The sequence below is a fragment of the Venturia canescens genome, chromosome 3 (assembly GCF_019457755.1).
Source record: "Venturia canescens isolate UGA chromosome 3, ASM1945775v1, whole genome shotgun sequence".
In the NCBI taxonomy this organism is placed as follows: domain Eukaryota; kingdom Metazoa; phylum Arthropoda; class Insecta; order Hymenoptera; family Ichneumonidae; genus Venturia; species Venturia canescens.
The window spans coordinates 7,227,192-7,250,051 of NC_057423.1; the positions used below are offsets into that span (position 1 = coordinate 7,227,192).

Sequence of the window (22,860 nt, forward strand, 5' to 3'; positions counted from 1 at the left end):
TAAGCGTATTAAAATAAGAAAGCAAAATCTCAAAACGGAACTCAACGAACGCTTCTCTCATCGAACGCTAAGCCCAAGCATAGCGTTCTTCTTAAAGGGGGAGGTGTTACGTCCTAGAGATTCGTTTTGATTTTTGCCTAACAGAATCTATAGAAATATAATAAATGATTAACGTAGTAAATTACATTAATAGAATAATTATTCGAAGAGACGAACCGCTGGCGGTCCGTCTCACCTAGCGATAAGAAAACGCAAATCAGCAGCGACGAACACCGTGAGACGGTTTGCCATGAGAAAATGCTAAAGCATCAATCCAAGATCATGGGAATCTCGGCCTAAGCATTTTCGACTGACTCGGACACGATAGCCGGAGTCACTGGGAAAAATGCAAAAGGGTAGTTAGTTTTCATTCGCGAACTAAACCGATCGGTTCTCCTCCGGCTTTGGTCGCTCTGACAAAATATTAAAACCCATTCAAAATTGTATCGCATCATCAACTCATTATTTTGAATATAATTTTATTGTTTTACACCCGCGCGAATATATCCGCTAACAACGGATACACCTGTTATCCTCTACTCATCTCTCTCTAATCGCCGTCAGCTACATACCGGGCGACCCGAGAACAAGGGATCGGACCGTCTTGCAGACGTCGAGCACAATCCACGTAAACCCTAAGCATCAGCGTAAAGGTGAGTGGGTTTTACTCAAAATATAACCAAAAAGGATCCGCTTGTCAAGCGACATCGCTTAATTCCCGGTCTCTCCCAGCTGACCGAAACTGAAGCATCGTTTACGACCACGGTAATAACAATTTATACCGGGACGTAACACAGTCAACAATTATTCTAGTGTTACGTGAAAAGTTGCGAGTAGTGCACCGAAAGAATCAGCGGCAATTTCGATTTGATTTTTTTTTTCAATCACGGATCGTATACACGTGAAAACTTTTTCTGACGCTTGCTTTCCAGTCGATCGGGAACAAAGCACTGGCACTGAATAAGGAATATGCGAAGCCAGAGAAAAAAGTTAATACGTTGAACTGTGGGAGAAAAAAAAACTACTGCAGGAGAAGCAGGGAGCCCCGTTAATAATATGAAAATGAAACTCGTCATTAGAACGAACGTTTATACTAGAAAAGTGGTGCAACAATGATATAAAATTTGACAAATTGCAGTCCGTTTATATCAACTTTTTGCAATTATCTTTGATACGTAGACGCTCGAGTATAAAGAACAATTAAATTATAGAGTCAAAGCAAAAGTTTCCTTGTGGGGAGAGCACTGGTACGATCGAGGAAAGGAAAACGGGGGGGTCCGATGTTTTCCAGGAGAACAAGCGCTACTAGTCTCGCTTTGACTGTCCCATGGACCGGATTCGCCTTTCGTCTGTAAAGTTTTCAATTCCATCAACATTTCTCTGTGCTCATGAAACTATAAATTTTCAATCGAAATGCACCGACGTTTCCGGTACACAAAATGAAATCATGATTTTAACGATGGTGAAAGAATGATGAAGGTGAATTTTTGCATGACCAATCCAAGAAAAAAACAATCCAGACACAACGAGTCAGAGTGAACTCGGAGCACATGAAAATTTTTTGGCTTTTCGAGGCTCTCAATCACAAAAAGTGATACAAAAGTATATTTTTGTTCTTGATATTACTTCTATATTTCTTTAACACTGAAAATATATGAACTACCCTCATTTGATAATTGCACAAATTTGTTTATTTTGTTCGTTTTTTTTGGAAAACGTTTTAATCATTCGAGGTCTCTACGTTCTTCGAGAGTTCGTAGCATGAAATAGTACGAAATGGCGGTGTTCGAGACCTGCAAAGAATTAACAGCCAGAAGCAATTCCGCGTTCCTTTGTTACAAGAAAATATTGAGAATTCTTCATTTATCTATTCCAATGGATTATTTAATTGTGAAGGACTTACGGCGACGAACATATCGACGGATATGGTCGCGACCGAGCAGGCTTTAAGGACGAATGGCTTGTTGTATATGATCATAGTTAAGATGCTGGTCATAAGAGACTTTTTGCCTGTGCCTGGCCAGTCGGTCGCGTATATGGCATCGCGAAATTTCTCGTTCTTAACCAATGAAAGCGTGAATTAAGAGAATTCGCTGCTCAAGATTTTCGTGACAGTGATAAATACCTCCGTAGTCAGGGTCGAGCCGAACCAGCCATAAAACAACGTTTGAATCGCTTTCAGGATGATGAAAACCCCCACGATAATTGCTTTCTTCGGGTTGATCTGCGCAGGAAAAAGCTTGCGTGGAAAAGCCAAAACTACATGGTGCGTCGAGCAAAAGAGTTACTTACGTGAGTAGCCTGCCAAATCATGGCGCACATGATCATGGCGTTTGCAATGGAGAGCCAAAGAACCACTGGTCCATAAATCCGTTCGAGATGATCTTGACATCGCGTTAGAATTTGATGCCTCGCGACGCAGTCCCTTATAACCTTCCCGTAGTTTTCATTAGCCTTCAAATTCCGCAAACGGTGAGACAAAGTTCGAAGCTGTCCGGTTATTTTGAAAACGTAATAAGCGAAGAGGGAGTCGATGGCGCCTACCATAAAGGCGACAAACATGCCGGCGTATACCTCGAAAATGAATAAACCCGAGTAGAGCCATTTGTTCATTGGGTCTATAAACCAAGGGTACGATGTCGGGAAGGGAAGAAGATATTTGATGACTGTTGCCCCGTGGGCCACCTGAATAATTATCAGCAAAATCGGTGTTATCCAGTACATTACGAACAGCAGACAAACTCCGACGGACAGAAATAACGAGGGTCGATAATAGGTCAAGAGTGGCGACAGCAAAATTGGTCGAAGCTCAGGATCGTCGAGGTCTTCGGAAAATGTTGATTCTAAATTCGTGTGTAGCTCGATCAGCCGATCGCGATAAAACGTCAGACAAACCATCTGCTCGAAAGCGAACATTTGGAAAAAGTTAGCAAAATTATGGACGAGTAAATGTGGCTTTAATGCTCAATTACTTTGAGTATTGTGGTGAGAAAACTGAGGGCTAAACCGAGCCCTTTGATCAGCAGGTTAAAGTTCGTCAAATGTTGACGACAGAAATTCAGAGCGGCGAAAGCCGTCCAGAGCTCAGCGAGCACGTGAAGGTACGGAACCAGACGATAGAAAACGCTCGCGTTGACGATCGGCCAGAGTCCGGCGAAGAGCAAAAATCTTCTTAGTATTTTGCCGTACAAATTGTACTTGTCGATTCTACTCAACATGTTGCCACTTCACAGTATTTCAATATAGGAATTTGATTTAGTAAATTCAAATTCGCTTCACTGTTTTCTGGTTATTTTCAATTGAGATTCAAATGACTATCCAATAAACTTTGGCTTTGAAAAAAAGTATTTTTCCTAACACAGTGCCAGAAGAAGGCCGATCACGAGAAACTCAATTCCTCGCTAATCTCAGACTCCGAATTTCATCGACAGCTTGACCGAGAAGCAAACGTCCGTAGATCGCAAGCGCGAATCGTTCCTCGGTTTTTCTCACATGGAGGGAAGGAGGGATGAAGGAAAAGGAAACAAAGAGGGAAGTCGTTTTATGTAACATAAATAGCAGCTTGTCATTAAGATCGATGATTATACAGCGAAAGGTCCTCGCACTCTAACGTGACGGTGGTTGCTCTAACAATGTTCTGCACAACGTTCGAATAATAGCATATCAAAGTTGATAAATGGCCGGCAATTAATTTTCATTTATGTATACACTGTAAGTAGATTCCTGGTAAAGGGAGAAAAAAAATTAAATTATAGAGACGACGTTTCCTAAGGTTTTTGCTTTGGACAGGCCATCTTGGGCAGCCATTTTTTTTAGATGCACTGGCGTCATCAGTCGCTCTTCGATACTCGATTCAACCGGATCTAGAGTCGCTACCGCGACTCTGAGATAAGTACATTTATGTATGACGTAGTCGCTTCCAGAGAGTTTTTACAGGAGCGAGAGTGTTTTCCAGCTGTTTTTGATAACTTTAAAAAATTATTTCTTTAACAATTAAATAATCACAGTTTTTCAGAGAATCCTGAAAGTTGACGTATTTTTTATGTTTTTTTTTCTTTCGATCGCGACCTCTGCGAACTCCGCAGCTTAACGCGGTGAAAAGATATTAATTATTTATTTTTCAATTTCATCAAAAAATGCTCCATTTTTTCGCACACATTTTTTATGTTTATTTGTTGTTTCTTCAGTGACAAATCTGGTGCCATAATACAAATTGTATACTTATACAGCGTGAATCTGTTGATGCTTCAAAATATCAACATAATTGTAAAGTGACAGAGCTCACAGTTGGGTTCAAAAATGTTTTTTTTTTTTTAATTTTCCAAGTGACAAAAATAATATTATCAGTAATTGGTAGTGTATTTATCCTACAGGGTTTGTACTTTTAGTGGTGTTTTATTTACCAATGAGGTTATTAAGATCGCGAATGTGACAGCTCATCGATGTGTCGGTCCCCGATTTTTTTGTTAAAATGATTTTTTCCGGTTCTGAAAAAATATGGGCAATCAGGGCAATATTTCTAAAGTTTTTGTCACGAAAGTGGCAAGGAAAAAGTGAAGAAGAAAACAAAACATAAAGGCAGAGGAATTCAAAAGTGTTGTGTGTAATAGAAAATCAACCCCGTTACAGGAGAGACTGTCAGCTATAATGGACAAGATAGAAAAAAAAGTTGTTTTCACCACACATGCGCCGAAAGTTCTACTTTCCGAAATCGGAAGGTTGAATTTTCGGTGCATGTGTGGTGAAAAATAGTATACACTCTACGGGAGTGAATTTAGACCACCTCAAACCGCGGACAGAATTGTCTACTTTCCCTCCCTAGGTGTGTAATATAATATTCCAATGGCTTTCCCAATGCTTTTCGGATCGATGGTAAAATGATATATTAGAATGAATTAGAGATTTTTTTCTACCTTGAGAATGTAGCCGCGTTTCTCAATTCCGTCAGAACCCTTTAAATCCGAATTAATATTATTTACGTCGTGTATGAGTCTGGTGTCACGTCCCGCGTGTGATTTCAATATACGCGGTTCGTGACGACGGCCTTCTCCGACAATTGCGCGACTTGACAACGGAGCGTCCTTGAGTGCGACCTATGTGCGTTGCCTCGTGTCGCCGCTGGCCGGAAGCCCTCGGAATCCGCCCGATCAGCATCGCCTGATCGCGAGTTCGAGGGACCTATCCATGGGAACGACTAAAGTGCTGAGATGCTGAAAACCCCGTCACGACGATCGCTTTCGAGCTCTCGTCGCCGTGGCGAGGATTTTTGTACATCAGTTCCGTTTGATTCTTAACCGACACTCGGTCGTCCCTCGGGATAACTCCGTAGGTTAGCAACTCGCGGCGGTTTAGTAAATCCTGAAAGATCGGTGAAACTGCATAGAGACGTAAGCCTAACCTTCGATAACAAACGCGAAGTGAGCAACACACTGCCCCTTGCCTCACGGACGTTGTTTTGCCGAGTCTTGCAGACTTTTGCGTGCACCCCTCTATTAAGTTATTTCTCAATTTGTTATTCTTCATAAAACCAAGTTAATTCTGTGCGTGTGTGTGAACCGCGCGTCAAACGAAGGCGCGGTTATTGTGTGCGGAGCGGAATGGGAGAATTGTTCCCGTTCGTGTGATGTAAACCTTTTGTATCTTTCCTTTTCGCATACTTTTCACAACTATTTCTGTTCTCGTCCAACCTTCTATTTTCATGTCAATAAATCTGATTTCCCGGTTAATAATTATTTGAGCGACCCAATCTCCTGCTTCGGGGCCCGTACGGGACCATATAGGCACCCTTTCGTTATCTCTTAAATTATTTCGATTACTTAATCACTTCAATATTGCAATATTTCGGTTATTCCCATAATTATCCAATTATTTTAATTTCGTTTAGACCAAACAAAATATCTACTAAATATTTCACATTTCAAAAATCCTACACTCTGTGTAGGTTGGTGGCAGCGAAAACTAAGTAAATTTCCCAATTACGTTCGTCCCTTCAGGACGTAACAAGTGGTGGCAGCGGTGGGATATCGTTGCCTATACCACGCCCTCCGTGGTGATTGGATCGCTCAAATTTCTAGATTATTCAAAATTTTTCAAATTACCACAAATTCTAAAATTTAGAATTTGTTGAAGTCTTAAAATTTCTATAAATGTTATAAATTTATCCCGTTGACTATCAAGGCTTCTTTCCGTTCCTTCACTTTGCTTAATTTCGGGTTATTCATTCAAATACGATTCAAGATGGCCAATGAGAGTGTCCGTATCCTGAATTCGCTTCAGAATGTTTCTCTCTCGAATCCATCTACCGTCCTCAACGAAATTCCCCGTGTAATGTTGATCCATGAATTCGACGGAACGTCTCCTCCTCTAGAAGACTTCCTACAAATTCTTCAAAATTCGGCTGGACATGTACCGCCAGTCCAAATAACCCGAAATAAAACAAAAAAAAAGGGGGGGAACTTTGTTACCCTAGTTACCGATTCTATCATTTCGCCGGAAACTGTTAAATGGAAAAAATAATAATCGATTTCACGGTACTTATACCATTGAATCGCTTGCCGACGGGAATAGCGTTCCAGACGTCTACTGGAGAAAGATTTGCAAACATGTGGATAAGGCAATCTGCCTATGTTTAGCTAATATATAAAGAAAAAAAAAATAGAAAAATTCACGGAAATACTATCATAAAAGGAAAAAAAATAAAAAAAAAAAATATATAAAAAAAAAATGGCAAAATATCTAATGGAAACGTTTGCACAGTAGGCGTGCCAGCGAGTGCACTCTTCCCCTCTGTAATGGATTTAATAGATAGACATCTACCGTAAAACCAAAAACGATGTCGATAGAATTAAATTAATTTAAAAATTGTATTTGAGTATGAGTGTTGTATGAATGAAATCGTTCCTGGCGTCATCTGATCTCCAAAACAAAAGGAGCACGACGCTTCTGTCCATCGACATCGTGACGAGGAATTTTATCATCGGAATTCAAGATCTTGGCCCTCGACGAGCAGGGAATCACGCTGAATGTATCATGCGTCGCTCATGCACGCGTTGCTGCTGGATTCGTTTCGAGTTCGTGTTGCCGTTCATTCAAAGCGATGAGGAGTCCAAGTTGTAATCTGAATCCGAGCATAAGTCGACGACCTGGGCAGTACATCACTCCTAAACAGCTGGTCTTGGACTTCAGCAGAGCACGTAAAAGGTAACCTCGACCTGTTAGTGCCTGATACGTCTTTCGAAAGCCATCATTTCCACCGGCTTGCTCAGTCTGCGATTCGACGTCTTCGCCGCATCAACATACAAGTGTGAATTTCGTGTGTTACACCGACGGTCTCTTGAGTCATCGGGAATCCCGGGGTAGGACCAATCAGTCGGCGCCCCGAGATCCATGTGACGATGCTCGGCAGAACTAAAATCTCGAACCAGGAGTCGTAGACCTCGATACCATCAAACCAACGATGCTTCGTCGCATGAAATTCGGAAGACCTGCTCAAATATACAGTTGATTCGGCCTGCGCGTCGAGCCTTCTTCTACGCGTGCCCTGGCCGGGTCTTCACGAGGGGTTCATACCAGCGGATCCGGAGGAAGCCTCATCCGAAGGATGTCTTGGAATCCGCCATGAATGATTTTGAACGAGTGCTAAAGTGTGGGTTATGTTTTTCTTCTCTTCCCTATTTCTATATTTCGGGTTTTTTTTCCCCATTGGGTTTTTTTTTCCTCGAGATTTAAAATATTTCTTTTCTCCTACATTTTCCAATTCGACGAGGACGCCGAAAAACCCCTAGGGGGGGTGAGTGTCACGTCCCGCGTGTGATTTCAATATACGCGGTTCGTGACGACGGCCTTCTCCGACAATTGCGCGACTTGACAACGGAGCGTCCTTGAGTGCGACCTATGTGCGTTGCCTCGTGTCGCCGCTGGCCGGAAGCCCTCGGAATCCGCCCGATCAGCATCGCCTGATCGCGAGTTCGAGGGACCTATCCATGGGAACGACTAAAGTGCTGAGATGCTGAAAACCCCGTCACGACGATCGCTTTCGAGCTCTCGTCGCCGTGGCGAGGATTTTTGTACATCAGTTCCGTTTGATTCTTAACCGACACTCGGTCGTCCCTCGGGATAACTCCGTAGGTTAGCAACTCGCGGCGGTTTAGTAAATCCTGAAAGATCGGTGAAACTGCATAGAGACGTAAGCCTAACCTTCGATAACAAACGCGAAGTGAGCAACACACTGCCCCTTGCCTCACGGACGTTGTTTTGCCGAGTCTTGCAGACTTTTGCGTGCACCCCTCTATTAAGTTATTTCTCAATTTGTTATTCTTCATAAAACCAAGTTAATTCTGTGCGTGTGTGTGAACCGCGCGTCAAACGAAGGCGCGGTTATTGTGTGCGGAGCGGAATGGGAGAATTGTTCCCGTTCGTGTGATGTAAACCTTTTGTATCTTTCCTTTTCGCATACTTTTCACAACTATTTCTGTTCTCGTCCAACCTTCTATTTTCATGTCAATAAATCTGATTTCCCGGTTAATAATTATTTGAGCGACCCAATCTCCTGCTTCGGGGCCCGTACGGGACCATATAGGCACCCTTTCGTTATCTCTTAAATTATTTCGATTACTTAATCACTTCAATATTGCAATATTTCGGTTATTCCCATAATTATCCAATTATTTTAATTTCGTTTAGACCAAACAAAATATCTACTAAATATTTCACATTTCAAAAATCCTACACTCTGTGTAGGTTGGTGGCAGCGAAAACTAAGTAAATTTCCCAATTACGTTCGTCCCTTCAGGACGTAACACTGGAAAAGTAATGCTGGACTCGCAAGCGTGATTCCTGCTTCCTCGTTGCTTCTTCTTCCCGAAACTCCACACTTTTCGATCATTATTGATTTTTATTTTCAAAATTACATCGTTTATTTTTTCGTAGTCTTGTCCCGAGCAATTTTGTATTCGAATTTACATTTTTGGTGTCCGGCAGGTGAGTTAGATTATTTATTACACGAAAACTCGACAGAGCTTGACGAATCCATTAGTGCTTGAGCCGTTTTGAGAATTTTTTTCAAAACTAGTCGATGACCGTGGTTCTGCTCTCGAAGTATGGCGCTCTGAAATTTGTCATGTCTCAGAGTGACAGACCGCGTCGAAACGTCTGAAGAAAAATCCATTTTTACTTCTCATTTTTCTCAATTTTATGTCATCGATTTTTTCATTGATTACCGCTGTAATATGAGCAGCAAAAATGTTCAATATTTTTGGAATAAACTTTGAAGAACAATTGAAACGAAAAAAGTTCGAATTGGACCGTCGTGAACGATCGAACGGACGACGCTTGACGAATCGATGTGTCCGATCGCGTCGTACTATAAAACTGTGAATATTCAGCTCATTTCTTCGTACCCACGTTTTCAATAAAAATAAAAAGATATTTTTTTCGGACTGGAAAACAAATGCGATTCTCGGAGTCTGATATTTTTCAGACGATCATATCGATCAAGTGTTTTCGGTCCTGCTCTAATTCCGTGAGGTGTCCGCTGCATCGACATTTTCCTTGCAGTTTCCTTTAGCCCTTGGCAAATCCAAAACAATGAGAAACTAGAAAAAATCTTCATACGCGATCAATTGGGAAAGATCTATGAAAGAACTGGGGTCACGTGAGAAGTAGGAAGAACGAAAATGTGTAAAAGAAATTGGGCGGAAGTATGAAAAAAAAACAAAGTCCAATGTTCTGTAGTAACAAACCATTTATATGATGAAACAATGAAACATTAGCACAGCAAAAAAGAGCAACGAATAGGGACTTTTTTCAGAATTTTTGAAAATAATTTAACTCTCCACAGAATTTTTAAGGCTATGCCTTACATTCACTACTCACAGTTCTGAACCTCTTAAGAAATTTTTTTTCTTGTTAGTCCCAAAGCTGAATTCTTGCAATTGATTCAAAATTGCGAGAATTTTGAGTGCGGATACAGAAACGTTGTGGCAGGACTACGATCACAGTCGACTAGCTCGACCACCCTCAGAACTCCTACCCTCAAAATGTTGTATAGCATCACCATACTAACCCATTAATGGGCAAAACGACAATTTTGGACACACAATTACAAGTATACAGTTTTAACTGACGAACAAAAGAAAAATTACCCAAAATCTGACATAGGGGTTTTTTAAGATGCTCTTTCAAGTCTGGCATTTATTTTGTAAAATTAAATCAAAATCTTCATTATTTTTGCGTTTTAAATTGAAAGGTCGAGAATTCCTGTTGTTTCGGTTAATCGCCGAAAAAATCGAATCGGTCAGCAGCATTTTGATAACGAAAAGAGTATAGCAATGACAGTCCATGTTTTCGATGTTCATGGAAATTTTAAGGCTTCTTAGGAAAGGTTTACTGAAACCTGGTTCATAAAGAGATTGAAATCCTTCCTCGAATCAATCGTTATTCTTTCAATTTTCATGGCAAATACCTCAGCAGTCAGAGTCGAGCCGAACCAGCCATAAAACAATGCTTGTATAGCCTTCGCCACAATGACGATAATAAAGTTCGCATGCTTTCCACGCTTGCTCCAATACAGCTCCGATCGAAGAACCAATCGATCAGACTTACGTTCGATGTTTGAAGAATTTCGAGTTTTTGTTGAAAAATAACATCAAAAACTCAAAATCAGTCAACAATTTTTCTACTGTCACGTGAAAAGCTGCGAGTAGTGCACCGAAAGAATCAGCGGCAATTTCGATTTGATTTTTTTTTTCAATCACGGATCGTACACGTGAAAACTTTTTCTGACGCTTGCTTTCCAGTCGATCGGGAACAAAGCACTGCTACTGAATAAGAAAAATGCGAAGCCAGAGAAAAAAGTTAATACGTTAAACTGTGGGAGAGAAAAAAAAATACTGCGGGGGAAGCAGGAAGCCCCGTTAATAATATGAAAATGAAACTCGTCATTAGAACGAACGTGATATAAAAGTTGACAAATTGTAGTCCGTTTATATCAACTTTTTGCAATTATCTTTGATACGTAGACGCTCGAGTATAAAGAACAATTAAATTATAGAGTCAAAGCAAAAGTTTCCTTGTGGGGAGAGCACTGGTACGATCGAGAAATGGAAAACGGGGGGGTCCGATGTTTTCCAGGAGAACAAGCGCTACTAGTCTCGCTTTGACTGTCCCATGGACCGGATTCGCCTTTCGTCTGTGAAGTTTTCAATTCCATCAACATTTCTCTGTGCTCATGAAGCTATAAATTTTCAATCGAAATGCACCGACGTTTCCGGCACACAAAATGAAATCATGATTTTAACGATGGTGAAAGAATGATGAAGGTGAATTTTTGCATGACCAATCCAAGAAAAAAACAATCGAGACACAACGAGTCAGAGTGAACTCGGAGCACATGAAAATTTTTGGCTTTTCGAGGCTCTCAATCACAAAAAGTGATACAAAAGTATATTTTTTTTTCTTGATATCACTTCTGTATTTCTTTAATACCAAAAATATATGAACTACCCTCATTTGATAATTGCACAAATTCATTTGTTTCGTTCTTTTTTTTTGGAAAACGTTTTAATCATTCGAGCCCTCTACGTTCTTCGAGAGTTCGTAGCATGAAATAGTACGAAACAGCGGTGTTCGAAACCTGCAAAAAATTAACAACCAGAAGCAATTCCGCGTTCGTTTCTTGCAAGAAAATATTGAGAAATCTTCACTTGTCTATTCCAATGGATTATTTAATTGTGAAGGACTTACTGCGACGAACATGTCGACGGATATGGTCGCGACCGAGCAGGCTTTAAGGACGAATGGCTTGTTGTATATGATCATAGTCAAGATGCTGGTCATAAGAGACTTTTTGCCTGTGCCTGGCCAGTCGGTCGCGTATATGGCATCGCGAAATTTCTCGTTCTTAACCAATGAAAGCGTGAATTAAGAGAATTCGCTGCTCAAGTTTTTCGTGACAGTGATAAATACCTCCGTAGTCAGGGTCGAGCCGAACCAGCCATAAAACAACGTTTGAATCGCTTTCATGATGATGAAAACCCCCACGATAATCGCTTTCTTCGGGTTGATCTGCGCAGGAAAAAGCTTGCGTGGAAAAGCCAAAACTACATGGTGCGTCGAGCAAAAGAGTTACTTACGTGAGTAGCCTGCCAAATCATGGCGCACATGACCATGGCGTTTGAAACGGAGAGCCAAAGGACCACTGGTCCATAAATCCGTTCGAGGTGCACTTGACATCGCGTCAGGATTTGATGCCTCGCGACACAGTCCCTTATAACCTTCCGGTAGTTTTCATTGGCCTTCAAATTCCGCAAACGGTGAGACAAAGTTCGAAGCTGTCCGGTTATTTTGAAGATGTAATAAGCGAAGAGGGAGTCGACGGCGGCTGCCATAAAGGCGAGAAACATGCCGGCGTACACCTCGAAAATGAACAAACCCGAGTAGAGCCATTTGTTCGTTGGGCCTATGAACCAAGGGTACGAAGTCGGGAAGGGAAGAAGATATTTAACGACTCTTGCCCCGTGGGCCACCTGAACAATTATCAGCAAGATCGGTGTTATCCAGTACATTGCGAACAGCAGACAAACCCCGATGGACAGGACCAACGAGGGTCGATAATAGGTCAGGAGTGGCGACAGCAAAATTGGTCGAAGCTCAGGATCGTCGAGGTCTTCGGAAAATGTTGATTCTAAATTCGTGTGTAACTCGATCAGCCGATCGCGATAAAACGTCAGACAAACCATCTGCTCGAAAGCGAACATTTGGAAAAAGTTAGCAAATTTATGGACGAGTAAATGTGGCTTTAATGCTCAATTACTTTGAGTATTGTGGTGAGAAAACTTAGGACTAAACCGAGCCCTTTGATCAGCAGCTTAAAGTTCGTCAAATGTTGACGACAGAAATTGAGGATGGCGAAAGTCGTCCAGAGCTCAGCGAGCACGTGAAGGTACGGGACCAGACGATAGAAAACGCTCGCGTTGACGATTGGCCAGAGTCCGGCGAAGAGCAGTAATCTTCTTAGTATTTTGCCGTAAAAATTGTACTTGTCGATTCTACTCGACATGTTGCCACTTCACAGTGTTTCAAAACAAGATTTTGATTTAGTAAATTCGGTTCACTGTTTTCTGGTCATTTTCAATTGAGACAGAAATTTAAATCCAACAAACTTTGGCTTTGAAAAAATAGTAAGTTTCCTAAGAGAGTGCCAAAAGAACGCCGATCACGAGAAACTCAATTCTTCGCTAATCTCATGACTCCGAATTTCATCGACAGCTTGACCGAGAAGCAAACGTCCGTAGATCGCAAGCGCGAATCGTTCCTCGGTTTTTCTCACACGGAGAAAGAAGGAGGGATGAAGAAAAAGGAAACGATGAGGGAAGTCGTTTTATGTAACATAAATAGCAACTTGCCATTAAGATCGATCATTATACAGCGAAAGGTCCTCGCACTCCAACGTGACGGTGGTTGCTCTGACAAAGTTCTGCACGCCGTTCGAATAATAGCATACCAAAGTTGATAAATGGCACGCAATTGATTTCCATTTATGTATACACTGTACGTAGATTCCTGGTAAAGGGAGAAAAAAAATTCAATTATAGAGGCGAGGTTGCCTGAGTTTTTTTGCTTTGTACACGCCATCTTGGGCAGCCATTTTTTTTTGGATGCACTGGCGTCATCAGTCGCTCTTCGATACTCGAGTCAACCAGATCGAGAGTCGCGGTGGCGACTCTGAGACAAGTACATTTATGTATGACGAGTCGCTTCCGAAGAGTTTTTACAGGAGCGAGAGTGTTTTCGAGCTGTTTTTGATAACTTTCAAATTTTATTTCTTTAACAATTAAATAATTACAGTTTTTCAGAGAATCCTGAAAGTTGACGTATTTTTTATGTTTTTTTTTTCTTTCGATCGCGACCTCTGCGAACTCCGCAGCTTAACGCGGTGATAAGATATTAATTATTTATTTTTCAATTTCATCAATAAATGCTGCATTTTTTCGCACACATTTTTTATGTTTATTTGTTGTTTCTTCAGTGACAAATCTGGTGCCATAATACAAATTGTACACTTATACAGCGTGAATCCTTTGATGCTTCAAAATATCAATATAATTGTAAAGTGACAGAGCTCACAGTTGTGTTCAAAAATTTTTTTTTTTTTTAATTTTCCAAGTGATAAAAATAATATTATCAGTAATTGGTAGTGTATTTATCGTACAGCGTTTGTACTTTTAGTGGTGTTTTATATACCAATGAGGTTATCAAGATCGCGAATGTGACAGCTCATCGATGTGTCGGTACCCGATTTTTTTGTTAAAATGATTTTTTCCGGTTCTGAAAAAATATGGGCAATCAGGGCAATATATCTAAAGTTTTTGTAACGAAAGTGGTAAGGAAAAAGTAAAGAAGAAAACGAAACATAAAGGCAGAGGAATCCAAGAGTGTTGTGTGTAATAGAAAATCAAACACGTTACAAGAGAGACTGCCAGCTAATGGACAAGACAGAAAAAAAGTTGTTTCCAATGGTTTTCCCGATGCTTTTTTGGATCGATGGTAAAAAGATATATTAGAATGAATTAGAGATTTTTTCTACCTTGAGAATGTAGCCGCGTTTCTCAATTCCGTCAGAACCCTTTGAATCCGAATTAATATTATTTGCGTCGTATACATGAGTTTGGAAAAGTAATGCTGGACTCGCAAGCGTGATTCCTGCTTCCTCGTTGCTTCTTCTTCCCGAAACTTCACACTTTTCGATCATTATTGATTTTTATTTTCAAAATTATATCGTTGATTTTTTCGTAGTCTTGTCCCGAGCAATTTTATATTCGAATTCACATTTTTGGTGTCCGGCAGGTGAGTTGGATTACTTATTACACGAAAAATCGACAGAGCTTGACGAAACCAATAGTGCTTGAGCCGTTTTGAGAATTTTTTTTTAAACTAGTCAATGACCGTGGTTCTGCTCTCGAAGTATGGCGCTCTGAAATTTGTCATGTCTCAGAGTGACAGACCGCGTCGAAACGTCTGAAGAAAAATCCATTTTTATTTCTCATTTTTCTCAATTTTATGTCATCGATTTTTTCATTGATTCCCGCTGTAATATGAGCAGCAAAAATGTTCAATATTTTTGGAATAAACTTTGAAGAACAATTGAAACGAAAAAAGTTCGAATTGGACCGTCGTGAACGATCGAACGGACGACGCTTGACGAATCGACGTGTCCGATCGCGTCGTACTATAAAACTGTGAATATTCAGCTCATTTCTTCGTACCCACGTTTTCAATAAAAATAAAAAGATATTTTTTTCGGACTGGAAAACAAATGCGATTCTCGGAGTCTGATATTTTTCAGACGATCATATCGATCAAGTGTTTTCGGTCCTGCTCTAATTCCGTGAGGTGTCCGCTGCATCGACATTTTCCTTGCAGTTTCCTTTAGCCCTTGGCAAATCCAAAACAGAGAGAAACTTAAAAAAATCTTCACACCCGACCAATTGGGAAGATCTATGGAAGAATTGGGATCACGTGAGAAGTAGGAAGAACGAAAATGTGTAAAAGAAATTGGGCGGAAGTATGAAAAAAAAACAAAGTCCAATGTTCTGTAGTAACAAACCATTTATATTATGAAACAATGAAACATTAGTACAGCAAAAAAGAGCAACGAATAGGGACTTTTTTCAGAATTTTTGAAAATAATTTAACTTTCCATAGAATTTTTAAGGCCATGCCAAAGAAGATTTACCAGGACTACAATTTTTTTTTTATTCAAAACTCTTCAATTGGCATGAAATAAAAGTTCCCTCTGCCCTGGCAAGGTAAAAACAACGAGTTGACGTCAGTGACAGTCAAAGGTTGTTCATTTAAGTAGCTATTGAATGAAGGAACGAATAGGAAACGGTTGGAAAAGATTCAACCTCGTAGTAGGAATGCATTCACGTTACAATGCTTCCATTGGAGCATCACTCCTCCAAGGTTCGTAACAAGAAGTAATACGAAACAGCGGTATTGGAGATCTGCGGAAATAAATAGCGGAAATAGGAACGTTTTCAATGAGTTTTCAAGCCTTTATCAAATGTTGAGATTCGTCAGACTTACGGCGACAAACATATCTACGGATATAGTTGTGACGGAACAGGCCTTAAGGGGGTATGGCTTCGCGTAGATTAACATCATCAAAACATTGGTCATGAGGGTTTTTTCACCGGAACCTGGCCAGTCACTCGCGTATATGGCCTCACGGAAATTTTCATTCTGATTGAATGTTTGAAAATTGAATGAATATGAAATTGATTGTAATCTCTGCGAAAATTTAGTTTCATAGAAAACCGAGGCAAAGCGGACAGCTGAAAAAAAATTTTCCACTTTTTGGAGGCTTGGAACCGCACATGCCGAAGCTAGAGAAATGCCAAAATGCGAAATTTTGTTTGCTCGTTCAGGCAGAAGCGTTACTTTGCTTCGGCTCATCCGCTTCGCCCCGGTTGCGCTCATTTTATCGGAGACCAAAATGAAAGACGAAACGCCAAGGTTGGGTGAAGAAAGTTTTTCTGGGTTGAAAAATCCTGCCCAATCTCGAGAGTTTAGGATTTTTTGTTGAAATGTTTGTTTCTTCAGCGACAGGCCGAATTGTGTGAAAACAATTTAAAAAAATGAGGTGGAATTTTGCTCATTTTTTATCGCACCAAGTTTTGCTTGGAACAGTGAAGATGAATTTTTCGTTATCCCACAAAACTACTTTCTTGCCTATTACATTGGCGTTCCCGATGACTTTACGATTCGAATCGCAATGAAATTACCTCTGTAGTTAAAACAGTCCCGCACCAGCCGTAGAACAATGATTGTAAGGCCTTAACGAAGAAGTACGGCACGACCAGAAGCGCCTTTCTTGGACTCAACTGCCCAATGAAAGTTGAATTGAATCAGTTTCGAAAAAAGTGGAATTTTCAGTGTTCACACGGGATTAGAAACTTTGAATCAGACAAATTTCCTCATTTCGTGATCCATTGAAATCTCAACAATTTTGTCATTGTCATTGTCAAGGTTCAATAAAAAATGAGCCTTCGTCGCTTAGAAACTGCTTTTTTAATACTTGGCGTCAAGACGCTCTGGCGTCTTAACGTGAAAGCTGCGCCACGAGTCGGCGCAGACCCCGACCACGGAGCTGGCGCTTCTGATTCGTTCGAATAAATCGATAAATACCCGTCTCTATACATTTTCTCAACATTTTGTCCCGTTTGCAAATCGATCTATGCCTCCCCCCTCCCCTCTTTTACGATACTATTCAAAGCTTGGCTGCGACGATGTCACGTATGATTTTTTTTATGTTAAGGTAGTAATTGTCGAAGCGTTTTTCAACGGAACTCTTCGACATTCGGCAGACTCGTTCAGCTTCTCATTGTTCGGTAAATGTAAAGATAAATTTTAAAAAATGAAAATATAAAAATTTAAATATATTAATAATAAATTAAGGATTCCAGTTTGACGTGTGATTTCATGGGAAGGGAAAAAATTGGGTTTTTTTTTCACAGTTCTGAACTTCTTAAGAAATTGTTTTTCTCGTCATTCGACCTTGAATTCGTTGCAATTGATTTAAAATTACGAGAATTTCGAGTGCGATTACAGAAACGTTGTGGCAGGACTACGATCACAGTCGACTAGCTCGACCACAACCTTTTTTTTTCGTTCGAATGAATGAATCGGAAGTGGCCGACACAAGGAGAGTATTATGGACCAGTTATGATTGATTACTTACATGAGCAGCTTGATAAATGAGAGCGCACAAGACCATTGCGCTGGCAACGGAGAGCCAGAGAACGATGGGTCCATAAATGCGTGCAAGGCCCTCTTGGCAACGCCTGAGCATTTGGTGCTTGGCGATGCACTGAACAAACTCTCGTCGATGGTTCCCTTTCGAGCTAAAATTTCTCACCCGATGGGACAGAGCCCGAAGTTGTCCGGATATTTGGAAGATGTAATAACCGAAGAGGCAATCGACCGCTACTGTAAAAACGTTGAGACATGTCGTGGCATAAACCTCAAAGACGTAGAGTCCTGCGTAAACCCATTTATTGCCACTAATTAGCCAAGGAAACGAGCTCGGAAAGGGAAGATTATATTTTATGACTTTTTCTCCTCCCAAGAACTGAATTAGTATGGAAATAAGAGGAACCGTCCAGTACATTGCCATCCCGGACCACGCTATTCCCATCACTACTTGCGCGGGTCGATAAAATGTCAAAAATGGCGACATTAAAATCGGTTGCAGCTCGACATTGTTGTAATCTTTTGCAAACGTTTGGGCCAGAGTCCCGTGCAGCTCGAACAAATCGCCTCGATAAAAAGTCAAACATATCATCTGCAAAAGAAATTTTAACTGGAGCTCAGTGGGTCTTCGGGACCTCGAGACGCTTCCCGTGCTCCTGTCTCTCAAAAAAGTTGATATTTTTCATATTTTTTCATGAACATGCTATCAAAAAGGAATTAAATAAAGAAGCTTCTAGCCTGGGTCCAAATGACCCGAGGGCAGTGACCTGAGGTTGCGTTAACAAAAAAATCATCTTAACGAACGGCTGCTCGATCGTCATCATTTTTTATCATTCATCGTGATGCTCGGCACCTTACTTTTTGTATAATCGTCACGAAACCGAGAGCCAGACTGAGCCCCGTCAAAAAAAGATGAAGATTCGTAATGTGCTCCAGACAAAATGTAGCAATTGCAAAAATCATTAATAACGACGCCAATCCATGGACGCACATCGAAAAACGATAAAAAACACTCGACCTCGTTCGCGGCCACACTCCAGCGAAGAGCAGCATCTTTTTCAATGCTTTTTCAAACAAATTATATTTGTCTATTAGAATGGACGTTTCATCCTTACTTTCATGCATCTGTAATAATCGCTATTCATCAATGTTATCGAACCAATCGAAAAAGAAACGTTTTTTTTCATGCTAATTTTAATTTCACCATTCGGCATGGAGGTTGGGACCTCACCCTAGTTGCGAATTCACTTGTTTTCACCCTTGCACACCTCGGACGAAAGATTCGATGGAGCAAAACTTCTTCGATTTTTCACTGATTTCACATTTTTGTTGAACCAGATTTGAAGATGGTCGTAACAACGATTATACCAAAATGACATCGACGAGAAGGCTGGTAGTTGAAACAGTGAAAAAGTTGATAAAAATATTGAAACTATTCACCAACGAATGATTTTTGCTTTAACAACAAATCAAATTTCTTTAGTGAGACAAAAAATGAATTTTCATTCCAATTCGAAAATTCACTTTGCTCACAATGTACTCAAAATTCTACTCGATGTTTTCCACTCTTCTGGAAACAAAGCACTGATTCATCGGGTCGAAAACGACGTAGATACGGAGAGGAGCAAAAATAGACGATCGTTTGAGAATAAAGTGGGGATAATGAGGATAAAAAGAGCGAAAGAAGAAACTTGTTTACGATACAAAAATAAAACTTTTCTTTAGAATCGACGTTTATACGAGAAAAATACTACGAATGATACTAAAGTTGACAAATTGCACTAAATTGTTTTCCGTTTATGTAAACTTTGTACCACTGTTTCTCTGGTACGTACATATTATTGTAGAATAAAATATAATCAAATTACAGAGGTGAGACAGAAGTTTGCCTCTCGGGAGGGCACGGCTCCGATCCACAGGAGGGCGGGGGAGGTCCAATATTTTCCAGGAGAATGAGCGTCACTAGTCTTCTTTGGACCGTCCTTTGGACCGGAACTTGCATTCATAAAGTTTCCTATTCAATCGTAATTTTATTGTCATCGTTAAATTACAAATTAGCAATCACAGAATTCCGGAAGCAACTTTTCAGTAGCAAACATAAATTATGAGGGGAGAGAAAAAAATCATAGAAATGCGAGGTGTTATATTGAAAAAAAATAAAATTCAACACGCATAATTGGACTCAGTTTCGCGGCGCTCAAAACTCACTCTCGCCTCGAGAGGTCAGTATTTAAAATTCTGCCCAAACAACGAAAAACTGAACTGAAGTGATTTTTTTTTAATGTTTTTTTTTTATTTCGAAAAAAATTAAGTTGGCCTAAAAATGAATTTGAAAACGACAATTTGGCAATAGGCTTGCGAAAAAAAATTGCAAAATATCCCAATCGATAGTGACGAAAACCGAGCTGATGTTAGTTCTGCCAGACGCTTTTTCCATAAAAGAAAAAATTCGTTACACACATTCGATAATTTATTCCTGCAAATCATTACAATTATATTATCAGGCCTTTCCGTTCCTCCAAAGTTCGTAGCATGAAGTAATACGAGACGGCGGTATTGCAGACCTGCGAATAAATCAAATAGACGTAAATGTGTCGAGTCGTGAGCTGCACTTTGGCCTTCGCATTCAAATATTTTCCTCATGAATTCTCTGGTGGAAAAAATTTCAATTTTTTTTTGAGTTATCGAAAGTTCGATTGAAACTTACGGCGAGAAACATGTCCACGGATATGGTCGCGACTGAGCAGGCTTTAAGCACGAACGGCCTGTTGTAGATCATCATCGTCAGGATGCTGGTCATCAGAGACTTTTTACCCGAGCCTGGCCAATCGGTTGCGTAGATCGCGTCTCGAAATTTGTCATTCTTTATGGAGGAGCAAGAAGACGATAAAAATTAGAAACGAACATTTTCACGGGGTTATCAATGCGGGGGCAAGTTTGAAGCAATTACCTCGACGGTTAAGGACGTGCCAAGCCAGCCATAGAAGAGCGTTTGAATGGCCTTCATGACGATGAATATGCCAACGATCATGGCTTTTTTCGGGTTTATCTGTTCGGCAAATCTCACGTGTTAAATTCTCACGACGACGTGGCCATTGCTGCTCTCAATAAAAAAAGTAACTTACGTGAGCAGCTTGCCAAATCATGGCGCACATAATCATGGCGTTTGTAACCGATAGCCAAAGTACCACCGGTCCGTAGATCCGTTCGAGATGAGCTTGGCACCGCGTGAGAACGCGATGCCTCGAGACGCATTGCCTGATTACTTGCTCGTCGTTTTCGTTCGCTTTCAATTGATTTAAACGATGTGATAGCGTGCGGAGTTGTCCCGATATTTGGAAGATGTAATAGGCGAAGAGGGAGTCGACGGATGCTGCGATGCAGCCGACGAAGGTACCGGCGTAAATCTCGAAAATGTACAAACCCGAGTACAGCCATGCGTTTGTGGGACCGATCGAGCCCGGATAAATCGTAGTGAATGGTAAAATGTATTTTGTGACACTCGCGCCATGAGCGACCTGAATAATTATTAATAAAATTGGAGCTACCCAGTACATTATGAGCAATGAAATCGCTCCGACTGACAGGACCAACGAAGCTCGGTAGTACATTGGCAAAGGCGATAGTAATATTGGCCGCAGCTCCGAGTCCTCGAGATCTTGGGAAAAACTTGCTTCCAGATTCGTATGTAACTCGATCAACCGATCTCGATATAGCAACAAACAAAACATCTGCCAAGTTGATCGAATGAATTTTAGTTATTGGAGGGGATGAAAACAGTGACGTTGGAAAAAATTTGACAAAAATTTCATTGAATTTAAGGTAGTTCATGCACAAAAGGATTTTCTTATAAAGTCTTGAAATTTGCACAGAGTTTCAATGGCTAGTTTATGAAAAGTTTATGAAAAAGTACACGATAACAATGAAGTATACAATGAAGGTCTGGGAAAAAATTCGAGACTGTTGTATTACTAGTAATAAAGATTTATTACGTTAAAGATTGAACGAAATTGGTAAAATGAGGAATCGTAACCTCACATTTCTTTATTTCGGCACTTTGTTTCTTCTTGACTCGGCCCATTCTTGAATTTTTATCAACACTTTTTTCTTGATCTTTAGCTTAGGATTTTAGCCAGGGACGAATAGAATTTCGGGTTTAGTCAGTGGGGGATCCCCGTCCAATAAATGGCTTGTAATTTCATTCGCCAAAAAATAGGTTGAAAAAATTGATTTACAATTTTGAATGAATAACTCTGACATTGATTTGGAGTGATAATATCTTTAATTGGGAAACAAAAATTGAGCCTATTTAGACGCCCATAAAATACGATCCTACGGGCATGATCTACCTTAATTGAAGTGAATTCACGGAGTCGATGTAATCGAAAAAATGCAATTACTTTTTGCAAAGTCGTGAGAAAACTGAGGGCTAAGCCAAGTCCTTTGACGAGGAGTCGAAAATTTGTCCCATGTTGCCAGCAGAAATTAAGGATCGCGCACAGCGTCCAAATCTCGGCCGAGAGATGAAGGAAGGGAATGACTCGATAGAAAAGGCTCGCATTGGCCACCGGCCACAGCCCAGCGAACAACAAAAATTTTTTAAGTGTGTTACCGTACCGATTGTACTTGACGATCCGACCCGCCATGATTCTCTTCAAAATCCACAAAAACGAAGATTCGAAGAAATCGCGCTGTTCAGCCGATCATCAGTCATTCTCACCCCCTCAAAAATGAGTAGTCATCGTTTACTAGATCGAGATCGTTCGATATCGAAGCCAACTTTACTTCGGATTGATTCAGCTAGAGTAATAATATTTTTCCTCCTATTTAGAATTCCACATTTTTCAATCCCCGATCCCAGAACCCCTGCAAATTCCCAGAAACGATTCTTTAAGAAAAAGCAACTGAAGAAGACGATTGAAAAACCTGTGCCGAAACTCAATCCTCCGTCAAATTCGTAACTCCGAATTCTTAAACCTCCCCGAGAAAGAAGCTTTCGCAAGCCGCAAGCGCAAAGCCCTCCCTCATTTTTCTCATCCCGTAAAACACAACGAGGACTAAAAAGAAACA

At 40.5% G+C, this 22,860-nt stretch overlaps 4 protein-coding genes across 4 annotated transcripts; all 4 read right to left on the minus strand.

The window, feature by feature from the left end:
- Positions 1 to 1,711: 1,711 nt before the first annotated feature.
- LOC122407716 (odorant receptor Or2-like) lies at positions 1,712 to 3,257 on the minus strand. Its single transcript, XM_043414101.1, has 5 exons — positions 3,012 to 3,257; positions 2,332 to 2,937; positions 2,165 to 2,263; positions 1,943 to 2,098; positions 1,712 to 1,832 (listed from the first exon to the last, which is right to left on the minus strand). The coding sequence occupies exons 1-5, from the start codon at positions 3,255 to 3,257 to the stop codon at positions 1,764 to 1,766; spliced, it is 1,176 nt and encodes a 391-aa protein (XP_043270036.1). The 3' UTR covers positions 1,712 to 1,763.
- Positions 3,258 to 11,540: 8,283 nt separating this feature from the next.
- Positions 11,541 to 13,210, minus strand: LOC122407714 (odorant receptor Or2-like). The gene is made up of 5 exons (XM_043414098.1): positions 12,851 to 13,210; positions 12,171 to 12,776; positions 12,004 to 12,102; positions 11,782 to 11,937; positions 11,541 to 11,671 (listed from the first exon to the last, which is right to left on the minus strand). Exons 1-5 carry the CDS (start codon positions 13,094 to 13,096, stop codon positions 11,603 to 11,605), a joined length of 1,176 nt encoding a protein of 391 aa, XP_043270033.1. The 5' UTR covers positions 13,097 to 13,210; the 3' UTR covers positions 11,541 to 11,602.
- Positions 13,211 to 15,682: 2,472 nt separating this feature from the next.
- On the minus strand, positions 15,683 to 19,358 carry LOC122407712 (odorant receptor 47a-like). The gene is made up of 6 exons (XM_043414096.1): positions 19,022 to 19,358; positions 18,649 to 18,915; positions 17,780 to 18,382; positions 16,824 to 16,922; positions 16,126 to 16,281; positions 15,683 to 16,043 (listed from the first exon to the last, which is right to left on the minus strand). The coding sequence occupies exons 2-6, from the start codon at positions 18,913 to 18,915 to the stop codon at positions 15,990 to 15,992; spliced, it is 1,179 nt and encodes a 392-aa protein (XP_043270031.1). The 5' UTR covers positions 19,022 to 19,358; the 3' UTR covers positions 15,683 to 15,989.
- Positions 19,359 to 20,238: 880 nt separating this feature from the next.
- LOC122407713 (odorant receptor Or2-like) lies at positions 20,239 to 22,572 on the minus strand. The gene is made up of 5 exons (XM_043414097.1): positions 22,191 to 22,572; positions 20,916 to 21,521; positions 20,741 to 20,839; positions 20,498 to 20,653; positions 20,239 to 20,354 (listed from the first exon to the last, which is right to left on the minus strand). Exons 1-5 carry the CDS (start codon positions 22,434 to 22,436, stop codon positions 20,283 to 20,285), a joined length of 1,179 nt encoding a protein of 392 aa, XP_043270032.1. The 5' UTR covers positions 22,437 to 22,572; the 3' UTR covers positions 20,239 to 20,282.
- Positions 22,573 to 22,860: the final 288 nt, after the last annotated feature.